The 12,507-nt window shown below is 40.4% G+C and overlaps 1 protein-coding gene across 4 annotated transcripts in view; it reads right to left on the bottom strand.

Moving 5' to 3' along the window:
- SH2D4A (SH2 domain containing 4A) overlaps positions 1-12,507 on the bottom strand; it is a 63,011-nt gene that overhangs the window by 25,398 nt on the left and 25,106 nt on the right. For 3 of the 4 annotated variants that reach the window (XM_040443193.1, XM_040443322.1, XM_040443253.1), the window contains exon 5: positions 2,408-2,488. The exons of the other annotated variant lie outside the window; for it this stretch is intronic. In XM_040443193.1, coding sequence (XP_040299127.1) covers positions 2,408-2,488 — 81 coding nt within the window. The remainder of the gene's footprint in view (positions 1-2,407; positions 2,489-12,507) is intronic. 4 annotated transcript variants of the gene reach the window in all.

The raw sequence follows: 12,507 nt of genomic DNA, 5'->3' as shown, positions 1-12,507 counted from the left end.
TTCTTTCTTTCTTTCTTTCTTTCTTTCTTTCTTTCTTTCTTTCTTTCGAGAGTGTGTCTGTGCAAGCAAACAGGAGAGGGACAGGGGGAGAGAAAGAATCCTAAGCAGGTTCCACACTGTCAGTGCAGAGCCCCATATGGGGCTTGATCCCAGAAACAGTGAGATCATGACCTGAGCAAAATTGAGTCAGATGCTTAATTGATTGAGTCAACCAGGCACCCCAAGATGTAACAAAACTTCTGTGTATTTATTATTTTCACTTTTTTTCTTACTTTCATTTCCTGCCTAGAGCTAAGCCTCTGCAGTTTGCCAATATTATAAAAACTAAAACAAACAGACAAAAAGCAGCTTCTGGTGTTTTAAATGACTGTTAGGGGTGCCTAACAGTTACAAGTTGATCCTTACTTCCTACTTCATCTATTTAGAAAACCAAGCCAACCTATCATTTCCTTTTTAGAAGTGTTTGCTGGAAACATGTAGGCCCAGGATGGGGATGGTGAGCCAAGCATGGGAAAATCAAGATAGAGGCTGAGGAGTGAAGGAATAGCAGGGCTGAGGCTGAACACTGGTCCATATGCCCACGGGCTGAGGTTTAAACATGAGGACAGGCAGTTTGATGTCAAAACGTCTCCCACAGAAAGTCTCTCATCCCAGCCTGTTAATGGAAATACTCTCCACAAGTTTCCTCAGAGAGCCTCTCCATTGCCTTTAAAGTGGGAAGGCTCTGTTTTATTACCTTTGTTTTACAGAGAAGCTTGGTAAGTGATCTTTCTGCTCATTCACTCTCTTGAATTCCCATATAATTTCTTAAGTTAGAGAGGGGATGTATCGGCCTATGGCTCTAGGTGTTCTCCTGAGAGGGTGTGAAAACGAATAACTTACATCTTAAAATGTTTGAGAACCACTGATCTAGTCCATTTCCCTTATTTTGGAGACAAGATATTTCAGGCCCAGTCTAAACACTGATGTACCTTAGACCTCAGACCACTTCTCTTTTCCATCTAAACTCACTCTCTAGATGATCTCATCTTTCATCGTGGCTTGAAATAACACCAAGATACCAAATTCCTTACAAGGGTCTACATGATTTCTCAGCACTGATCTCTTTGACCATGTCAAGCGAGCTCTTGCCTTTGTGCTTTTATACTTGCTGTTCCCTCTGCTGGGAACATACTTTACCCCAGTCATCCACATGGCCCCTTTCCTCATTCCTTCAGGTATCCACCAATAGCACCTTTACAGAGTAGCCTTCTCTGACCATCTCTATAAAAAACCAATTCCCACCCTCCCAGCCTTCCTCACCTCCCTTATCCTGCATCATTTTCCCCCATAGAACTTTCGACCATCTGACTTCATAGATGTGTTTGTTGTCTGTCTCCACATCCAGAATATAAGCTTCCTGAGGGTAGGGATTTTATCTATTTTTTCACTGTGTTTCCAACGCCTGTAACAGTGCCTACCACAGAGGAGAAACTCAGCAGAAATTGGTTGAATAAATACACAGACCCTTTGTCTTTCTCGCTATCATTTGAAATGAAGCAATGTAATCTGGGTAGTGCAACTGAAATTTTCCTTTAGATGCTCTGGAATGGCCTATATTATATCAGCAGTATGCACACCAGGACTATACCACAAAAGTTCATGGCTTCTCGAAGTCTCCACAGGAGCTATCTCAGTTCATGCATGTCCCTGCAGACCAGTCAGGGAATTGACTTCTACTAGAGACCTACTAGATCTGCTAGAGTCTACTAGAATGTGGGCCTTCACCATGACCCCATCTCAGGCCTGTGGTCACTCAGAACCTTCTCTTTACAGCCTCCTATCTTATGCTATGTTTTCAAACTTACTGCGGGTCAAATCCTACCATGGTTTCCAACTGCCAGCCTATGCCCCATTTATTGTGAAGAATGTATGATACAATGACAATATAGCATGATGGAGGAAACAGGCTTGGCCTGTAGGAAGAATCCCACAACTGAGTGGATGTGTGAGAGGTCTGAGTGCCCAAAGGAGCTCCTGGCACAGTGGGCATGGACGGCACAAGAGGCTGCTCATCCTGAAGGGACAGGTTCACAGAACCAATGAACACATTAGGAACTTAATCTGAATTCACTATTTCTGCCAAGTTAAATGCTTCATTTATCGCTCTCTGGTGTTGTCTCTGTTTTAGATCTTCCATGAGGAGTTTAGCAGATATTTCTTGGCATCTGTTCTTTCCATGATACTCAAGACTTTTCCAACCTCCAGATAAACAGGTAAAGATGAATAGCTATGCTCACAAGCTTTTTAAGACAGATTTCACATTTTGCTGCTTTCATTTCTGCATGAGACTAGTATATCCATTTGTGAAACATTAGTGGACATGGCTATGCATTTAGCCCCCTGAAGACAGAATGTAAGTCTTTACCTGGTGAAATCCATATGCCTTCATACGATTGATAGAATCTGCCAACATTTGTTGAATATTTCTTGAGGAACTGGAGAATGACTAAAAATTAAATGAAACATGTTTTTATACCATTTAGAACTACAGTGCAGTTTCAGTAGATAATCTGTTAATGCTTCCCTTGTTTCAATGTTCCCTAACCTGCCCCACTCCCATAGACGTATGTACCAAAGCTTTCCACCACCAAAGTACCTGAGTCCATAATGACTGAGGCAGTAGGTATGGGAGACCTCAGCCTCCCTACTCAGTAGGGGATTATTGCTCAAGACCCTGGAGCTGGTGTTTTGGTCGTGACAAGTGGGTTTCTCTTTTTTGTTCCCAGCTGGCCCCAGGGCCCCAGAATGACTTCTAGACATCACCATTACTCCTTAATTTAAATTATCTTCTTCTCTTAATCCCTGCTCTATGTTATCCCCTGTTTTAGTTCAGACCAGAGAAATGCTTCGTCTCTGCCATTTAACTGCATATGCCTTGCTCCCTGTATAGGACTGGAGGCATGACTAGAATATCAGTTTGGGGCTTGGGAGCCCTGGCCACTTTCTCTGTCTGATCACTCTCCTCCCCTCCCCACCTCTCCCACCCCTGTTACCCAGCCCAGTATCTGGCTTTATGCTGCTCTGGATGGATTTCCCAAGAGGCAACTCCTGCCAATGGGGTTCCCAGATCCATTGCCCAGATTCCCTGGTGTCACTCCTGCCTGCCACATGCCAACTGCTCTGGCATTGTGACTGAGCTGGCATATCACACGGAGTGTCTCTTAAGGCCAGGTCAGTTACACAGGCCCCTGTCCCCCTGTCCCCGGCCTGATGCAGAGTCTGGGCCAAGTCCCAGTATGAAAAGTCACATGAGCCTCTCACAACCCATATCACCATGATTTATGTGCCCTGTGCCTGAGGACTCACTCCTGAATTTTGGTATCGATCAGAAATTGTCAGTAAATTTTCAGAAAAAGGTTGGTACTGAGATTCAGTGTGGAGCACAAGATACTTTAGGGTCATTACCATGTCATGTAATAAACCAGTGTGACTACCTCAGTTTTATCCTTTATCTCACAGTAGCTACATTGCTTTTCCCAGCTGCCCTAGCAGTTAGGTGTGCCCATGGGAATAAGTTATTTCCAATTTGTGATACCTGGTATTTGCCACTCCTATTCAAGCCCTTAAAACCTCCTTCACACGTTCCTTTCCACTTCCCACTTCCCCCTTCCTTTGGGCTGAAATGGTGATCACAGTCATACTACTACACCTTCAGTCCCTGAGTGACTCTGTGGACCTGGGCCTCCTGAACCAGAACCATTCTTTGAAGTTCTAAGCGAGAAAGATGAACTCCTGTTGTGTTTTGCCTATGGCTTTGTTGGTCTATTTGTTATAAAAGTTTAGTCTATTTTAGTTAATAAAACTGGCCATGGCAATTGGTAGTGGCACTCTTCAAGCCCTCTGTTGAGATTTTTTACTAGTCATGGAGAGTGCTATTAATGCTAATTCCACTGAAGGCTACTAGTCATTAAAGGCGCATTATGACCAGGCACTGTGTTAGTAACTTAGTATTATTTTTATTCCTCAAACACCTATGATGTATGGGCAACACAATACCCAACTATCAGAGGAAGAAACTGAATCTCAGAGGAGTTGTACAGCTTTCTGGCATCATACAGCTGGGTAGTGCCAGAGTTTATACTTTTCCCACTATGTCAACATTGCAATGATAGGAAATGAGTTGTAGGTCAAAAGGTTTCTTTATGCTTATTACTTGGCGAAATAATGACTCCTATAGGTTTCACAATTGCTACCTACCATATTCTATCTCATTTTTATTTTAATATTATAAAAGGATACATAACTGCTCTGCATCTAAAACAGAATAGTACAGTAGCCAGTTCCCTATCTGTGAACAGGTTAGAACTGTTCCAACAGATTTTATACATGTCTCTTCAAAAGTCCAACATGACTTTGAAGAACTTGAATTTGTAGTCTCTGAATAAATTTCCACCATAAGGAATGTGAGCTTTAAAAACAGGCCCACTCTCCCTTTATTTAATGATATAAGATCTGTGGGACATCATTTTGCAAAAAGGATCAGTTTCTTCTATGTTGAAAATTAGGAGGGGGGCACCTGGGTAGCTCAGTCAGTAAAGCATCCAACTTTGGCTCAGGTCATGATCTCATGTTTTGTGGGTTTGAGCCCTGTGTCAGGCTATGCATTGACAGTGCAGAGCCTGCTTGGGATTCTCTCTCTGTCCTTCCCCCACTCAGGCTCTCTCTCTCTCTTTCAAAATAAATAAATAAATTGAAGAAAAAAACTTTAAAGAAAAAGAAAATTAGGAGACTGGTAACCACCCTCCCTTGTCTGCTCAAGCCCTGTACTCAGGTTCTAGCTACGGAACCAGCCACTAGTCTGTGGCAGGACCTGGACCTAGGCAGCCAGCAGAGCTTTGGACTGGGGATTTGTCACCAGCACTCATCCACCCTCAGCCTTTAAGCTTGCAGACTCTCAGTTGTTTCCTGAATTAGCTTCAGGCTAACAGGGCTTGGACAGGTCTCTTCTAACATATATTCTACTTTGTCAAACCTTTTTCCCCCATCACTTGCCAATTACTATCATCTGCATGGCACTTGAAGCACACTGTGTGAGTTATTCTTTGTCCCTTAGAATTATTTGCTCAATTGAATGATTCATCTTATACGCACATACAGCATTGTTTCCTTACCACTTGCTTTTTTTATTCTTTTTTCCTATATTATCTATCTACCACCAAGGGCAGACCACCCCAAGATGGACTACATTGGCATGAAGGTAATTTTTGAGTTAAAAGCAATCAAAGCCCAGCAGATTCAGGAAAAGCTCGTTACCTTCCCACCTCAACTACTTAAAAGAATTTAGATAGAGGTCTTGCTCTAGGAAGAGGGCTGTCACTAGAGATAACTCCATGACACTATGAACTAGGTATAGCAGAGAGAGAGGAATCTAGCAGAGCCTGTTTGATCAATGTCCTCTGTGTCTCATTCTTTCTGAGTGGCCCAGAAAACATTTGTTTTTACCAAACATTTACTCTTTTTTATCATCCTGTGAATTGCAGGAAGTCCCAGACCCCTAGAGCCCCTTTCAGAATGATATATACACCACATTTTGCTTGACTGTCTTCAGAATTTCCACATCTGTGTGGGTTTCTCATACATAGGAAATTAAATTTGATTTTCTCCTGTTAGTCTGTCTCGTGTCACTCTGATTCTTATTCTGGCCAGAAGGACCTCGAAGGGCAGAGGAAATCCTTCCCCGACACCAGCATTTCAACATTCTCACTGCTTTTGCACTTATCAGAAATGATGGGGTTATTAATACTCTTAAGATAGTTCAAAATTGGGAGCACCTGGGTGGCTCAGTCGGCTGAGCGTCCAACTTCAGCTCAGGCCATGATCTCATAGTTCCTGAGTTCGAGCCTCACATCAGGCTTTGTGCTGACAGCTTGGAGCATGGAGCCTGCTTCAGATTCTGTGTCTCCCTCTCTCTCTCTGCCCTCGCCACTCATGGTCTGTCTCTCTCCCTGTCTTCCAAAAATGAATAAATGTTAAAAAAAAAAAAAAAAAAAAAAAAAAAGATAATTCAAAACTAAGCACAGACAAATGAGCCAGACAATGAAATGGACCGGAACTGAAGGGATAATGTGACCATGAGCACCATCTGCTGGTGCCATCAGATTTGACATCCTTTCTTTGTTACAAGTTTTAGGTTCTGTTTTCAGTATACCAAAGCTCTGAGTTGGTTCTTGAGTAGAGGAGTCAGAGCATAAATAATTTCAATTAGTTTAATAACCACCCAGTTAATAACTACCTGATACTTCTACTGAAGTACTTCTATATGTCTAAAATATATGGTAAACTCTAAAAACTCTTCACATATACCAAGAACCACATAAAAAAATTCTAGTTTTCAAGGTGAACCAAGATTTGCCATTATTCCAAAGTGCTAAAATAATATGAAGAACTAATGAGGACATGTATAGAATGGGTTCATTCAGATACACTTACCCATTCTACAAATCCATGAAATACAAGTTCAGTATAGTAGACTGAAAACGTATGATCCAAGGAGATTTCCTTTATTAAAAAACAACCAGATTATTGGCTCAAAAGTGACTATTTATGATGTTAATACCAGATGGAGACAATCTCAGGAATGCTGTTGCCACTCAACATTCCCAGAGTGAAGATGAAGAGACTTCTTGGAGAAGGTACCATGCCCCCTCTGAAGCTTCCATATGATGCTATGTTCCAGGGAATACACTTTTTAATTATTCCTATTATTAGAAAGAGAGGAAAACTACCCATACCTGCATAATTTTTGCTTTCAAAGCACTTTCAAGTCCGATACATCATTTGACCTTCATTATCAATCCTATAAGAGAATCAAAGCAGGTACTGTCCCTTTACAAAAGAGGTAAGGTGACATGTTAATAGGTAGGAAATCAGAGATTGAAACCATGTCCTCTTGATGTCTACAGCTCAGTCTTTCCGCGGGGTGTCCCAGAGAGAACGTGTGCTTGTTCTCATGCATGCAAGCCACAGCACCCACTTCCCATTTGCTACATTACAGAGGCTTCTGCAGCTGCTGAAACTCTATGGGCACAGTTAAAGCAATCTTACCTGCTTCATATCCCCTTTATTTAAAAATAAAAACTGCCACAGAATATGACTCCGCAAAATAAAGTGAAAACTTGAAAGCCAACGGCATCAGAAGGTCGTAGACTTCCTGCAGACACTGAGTCAGAATGGTCCCTTCTAGTCAGTGCAGGCCCAACCAGATCTGGGAGTGGAGAGCATCTGTATTGACCAAAGGGTAGTGCGTGTGTGTGTGCGTGTGTGTGTGTGTGTGTGTGTGTGTGTGTTGTGGATACAAATTACTGTTAAATTTAGAAGTATGGCAATTCAAATCTATATAAGCAATTGGATTATCAAAAGATACCGTAGCAACATCTGTATTACATGATTACAAATCATATTTTCCCCAGAGACTATGTGTCCCATGAGAATTATTCTAATTATATTCACTTTTAAAACTGATTTGAGGGGTGCCTGGGTAGCTCAGTCAGTTGTACGACCTACTCTTGATTTTGGCTCAGGTCATGATCTCATAGTTCATGGGACTGAGTTCCACATCAGGCTCCATGCTGACAGTATGGAGCCTGCTTGGGATTCTCTCTCTCTCCCTCTCTCTCTGCCCCTCCCAAACTCATGCATATATGCACATGTCCTCTCTCTCTCTCTCAAAATAAATAAATAAACATTTAAAAAAGCTGATTTGAAAAACAGTTCGTTCTGTCTTTTAACTTAATACTCACTCTGTTTAAAAGTATGGCTATGCAAGTTATTAATTGCAAATAAACCAGAAAACTCCAATAAACATAAGATTTTTAGCATTCAATTTTTATGGTAAAGATTAAAATGATGAATTAACAGGCTAAAACCAAGAGTTTCCTTTTGAAAAAAAATTACTAGATTAAGTGTTTAGCCATCCTGTTCTTACACCTCTTAAATCCATGGTATTCCTTAATGGATAAAAGGTCAGAATAATGAAGGCAAAGACTATGTCAGCTTAATTCACTGATAGCTGAGCCCTCAGCAAACAGAACAGTGACTGGCACTTAGTAGGGTTCAAAAAATATTTGGTGCATGAATGAACATACCATAAATTCATGAAGCACTTTCTCAATCATTATAAAATATTTAGTCTAGTTTTAATATTAATCAAGAGAGACAATTAAAATTCTCTGAAAATTGATGGCATATAACTCACCCATTTTGCTAACCAGGTCATTGGAATAATCATATCATGGTATTTCCAGCCATTTTAAATAAAATTTCCCAACGATGACTATAATATTAAGCATTTGAGCATACTGGGATTTAGCTTTTTCCTTCTAAAATAATGAGAGAGGCAGAATAATGAAATTGCTTTCATAAAGTTATGAAGGAGAATAATATGGGGTAGAGATATCTTTCAAAGTCCAACTAAACTAACAAGATGAAAAACGGGACAATCAATTTTACTGTTGAAAATATGGTACATGGTCTCTGTGGAATGATTTTACTGAAACATGAATTAGGACAACAGAGACCCTAGAGAGTCTTTCCTTACTTTGCTAACAATGTTCCTAGTAAAATCTATGCACACGGACTACTAGATAGCCTGACTTAAAAGTACAGCAGACTCTAATATTGTGTGTAATTTTATGGAACATCTTTAAATAATATATTGTCTGAGTTTATTTTGTCCATATTAGAGCACTGAACTGTATACTGAATGAACATCTGTCCACTTTCATTGTACCTTCCCCCTATAACCCCTCACAGCAATGTGCAAATAGGAGAACTGGCAGGGACATCCTTGGAAAATGTAATAATGCGGAACCAATAGGGGTTGTTAGGGCAAAGCATTTCAGATATGAAAGACTTTCAAAGGCTGCCCTTACATTTTCACTAGGGACACACCTGATATATGTTCCATGAAAAACAAAATGAAGACAAGCAAGGGAAATAAAGTAATTATTAAATATAAAGTATAAGGATAAAATAAAAAAAGATTGTTAAGAGAGAAAAGAGTCTTAAAAACATGATTGATATGGGAAGTCTTGACATAAGGGAATATAGGAACCTAACTATAATATTTATATCATACATAATACTATACAAAACACTTCAATATATATTGCCTCATTGATTCTCATATCCAACCCAGTGATAGGCTATATCTGCCATTTTTTAAATTTTTTTATTTTTTAAAGTTTAATTATTTTGAGAGAACATGCATGCAAGCAGGCGGAGGGGCAGAGAGAGAGAGGGAGAGAGAGAGAATCTCAAGCAGGCTTCTCGCTGTCAGCGCAGAGCATGATGCTGGGCTCAACATGGGGCTCAATCTCATGAACCATGAGATCATGACCTGAGCAGAATTCAAGAGCTGGTTGGTTGACTGAGTACCCCAATGCCCTATAACATACTGTTTTTAAAAGTATAACAGTTTAAATGGCTTCTAAGGCCCTAGGATTTTGTAATTCTATCTTCTATAAAATTTTATTCTATAGTCTACCATGAAATTCTACTACATTACATGGAAACCACTTGGGTAATTATATAACTTTCTGATTATGGCTCCACTCTTGAATTAATAAAATGAGCACAACAAACCCCTTGTCTGTTTTTGCCTAGCATACCCAATACTTTGTCTCTCACAAAAATAATATTGCTTCCTGCATGCACACTAGAAGAGAATATACATCAAGGGAAACAGTTACTGGTTTGGGATTATCCGTCTTTTTTCTTCACACCTGTTAAAAAGAAAACCATGGGCCCAAAATGGCGTTGCCTAGCTTGAGACCCAAGTCAGTAAACCAAGACTTACTACCTAACATAACTGCAGTTTCACACCCCCAAAAAGGTAACCTTAAGCAGTCAGAATGGGAATTTCCTGGTGAGCTCTAGGAATTTTACTGACAGAGCACTCTGTTCCCCTTAGAAGGGTGAGCTTGTCTAAAACAATGGATTCTTTGCTAATACTTTCCTTTTTCCATTCCCTTTCTACCTTCAAAAACTTTCCTTTTCCAAAACCCTTTAGAGCTCCATTCTACTTGCTGGATAGGATGTTGCCCAATTAATGAACCAATTAATAAAGTCAGTTGGGTCTTTAAAATTTGCTCAATTAGGGGCACGTGGGTGGCTCACTTGGTTAAGTGTTCAACTTTGGCTCAGGTCTGATCTCAAAGTTCATGAGTTGGAGCCTTGCCTCAGGCTCTGTGCTGACAGCTCAGAGCCTAGAGCCCGCTTCAGATTCTGTGTCTCCCTCTCTCTCTGTCCCTCTCCCGCTCACTCGCACACTCTCTCTCAAAAATAAACATTAAAAACTTTTCTCTTAATTTACTCAGTTTTTTGTTATTTAACACATCCAATTCAATCCTCAAAATTCTAGCTTGCATTTCAGGAACACATTTTCCCATTCTATTTACATTGAGGTTCCTTATTATAAGTGTGAACCCAACTCCCATTTAGGGATTGGCAATATGCCTGTCTGCATACAAGAGCCAGGCAATGCCATAATGGTTCCCAAGCCCAGGCACAGGGGCATCTACTCTGGGGTAGGGTGCAGACTTCTCCACCCCGCCTACTCACCAAGCTTTAGTACGTCCCCGATTAAATCACCTAAGAAAAACTGTGATCTAGTACTACTGTTCACCCTTTACAAAACGCACAAGCCACATATAACCAAAACTTGGTTGCTCTATAAGTAGCACTTAGAGATGAATAAAGGTCCAAAAAAAAAAAAAAAACACCACAATTCAGCATATTCTTTTCTATTCTTTAAAGAAGTGGTCTTGATCTTAGTATCTTGCTTCTGAATCTCTCCTTTATCAAGGCAAACAACCAAATTCCGGTTTTAGACAACTGCTGGTTTCTGAGAGCAAGTTTAACTTTGGATTGGAAGTGATGTATGGAAGAAGAAAAACCTAAGTGGAAGTCTTTCATTATGTCTGAAAATAGTTTTACAGGTTGTTCCTTCATTGCTATCTGCTAATGGGAACACAAAGCTAGGAGTTAGAATAACACTTAAAAATATAACCACCATGGCTTCAATGTCAAATTAACAATCAAAGTGTACATTTTAGTAGCATGTTTTTTTTACCAGATCTTACAGTAAAATGACAGATATAAAAACAGATATCAGAGTCTTGGGACAGTGTGCACGCACATGTGCATATGTGCAAAGTAGGGGTAGAGAGGCAAGAGGTGTTATCTCTAACTCTGTTTCTTTAAAGATATGAAGAGGAAAAAATCTTGCTCAAGGCTTTTTTTTTTTTTTTTTTTTTTTTGGAATGCTTTGAATCCCAGATGTTTGTGTTCTAATGTTTTAATCTTTTGTTTTGCAGTAGGGTCTACTCTGAAGGCCATTTCTACAAAAATAACAAATGAGATAAAATCTACAAGTGAGCAGATAAAGTTTCATTCAAGGTCCCTCTTGGGGGCAAGGACAGTCAGTCTAGTGATTAATGAATGAGTTCCCCAGCCCCTACAAATTACATATAAACAGAGAAACACAAAGAGGCTTATCTTTAAATTAGCATATTCTGCCACTCTCCAAACCACACTCACAACTGTTTCCTAGTCTCCCAAATTCTCTCGCACAGAGTGGGGAAAACACTGGCTGTCCACATCCAGGATCCCTAAGAATTTCCACTTAGCTGCGGAATACTCCAGTTCTCACCTAAACTCCCCAGGGAGAGGGAGCCTCACACAGTGCATTATCTGTCATTTTCTCTGGCTCCTATTAACTCCCAGTCAGACTTGTCTTTGCATGGGAATGGCATCTGCTTCCCCACCTGCATATCTCAAAACCTGGCTGGGTGACAGCTAAATGCTGATATGTATCATCACCTCTAGTTCAGCGACAGGCACCCAGTAACACAGTGTTCACTGTGATCCACTAAGAACCACAACACTCTCACTAAATACTAAGCAGAACATTATTTCTGAGTTTCCCAAGCACTATCACCACTGCCAAAAATAGGAACAGGGTAGGTATTTTGTAGAGGGCAATAGCTTTTCAGAAAAAGAACCATACATTCAACTCTAATCCAGGCATTACTTCAGCCTCCTCTGCAGAATACACAAACCACTGAGGCTCCTGTGGCCTCCAACTCTTCATCTGAAAAATGAAAAGGACCAAGGCTGGGCCTGCGATAAAACAGCATCTTATAACTGAAGGATTTCAGGGGACAATTCTTGCTGCTTCCATCAGATGGTATTGGGCAAACATCCTCATGTTGATAAATTTTCTCAGCTTCTTTTGTAAAGAAATTGTGTTGCTAATTTAATCCCTACTTTAGAGGGGGCCTTGATTCCTTACAGGATTCTGCCCCAAGTCGCAGAGCTGCCTCTGAAGACCGAAGCCTCCATTCCCAGACTAGAGGTCTCCTGCGTCAGCAGTACGGTTTCACAGTACCTGGTACTGAATCGGGCAGTCTTACTTCTGGCCATTTGTTAAAATGAAAATTTTAAATCAACATAAGTATATTCTTT

This window comes from Herpailurus yagouaroundi, unplaced genomic scaffold (genome assembly GCF_014898765.1).
Source record: "Herpailurus yagouaroundi ecotype Mexico unplaced genomic scaffold, PumYag 28, whole genome shotgun sequence".
In the NCBI taxonomy this organism is placed as follows: Eukaryota; Metazoa; Chordata; class Mammalia; order Carnivora; family Felidae; genus Herpailurus; species Herpailurus yagouaroundi.
This window is presented reverse-complemented; position numbering and strand designations above follow the sequence as displayed.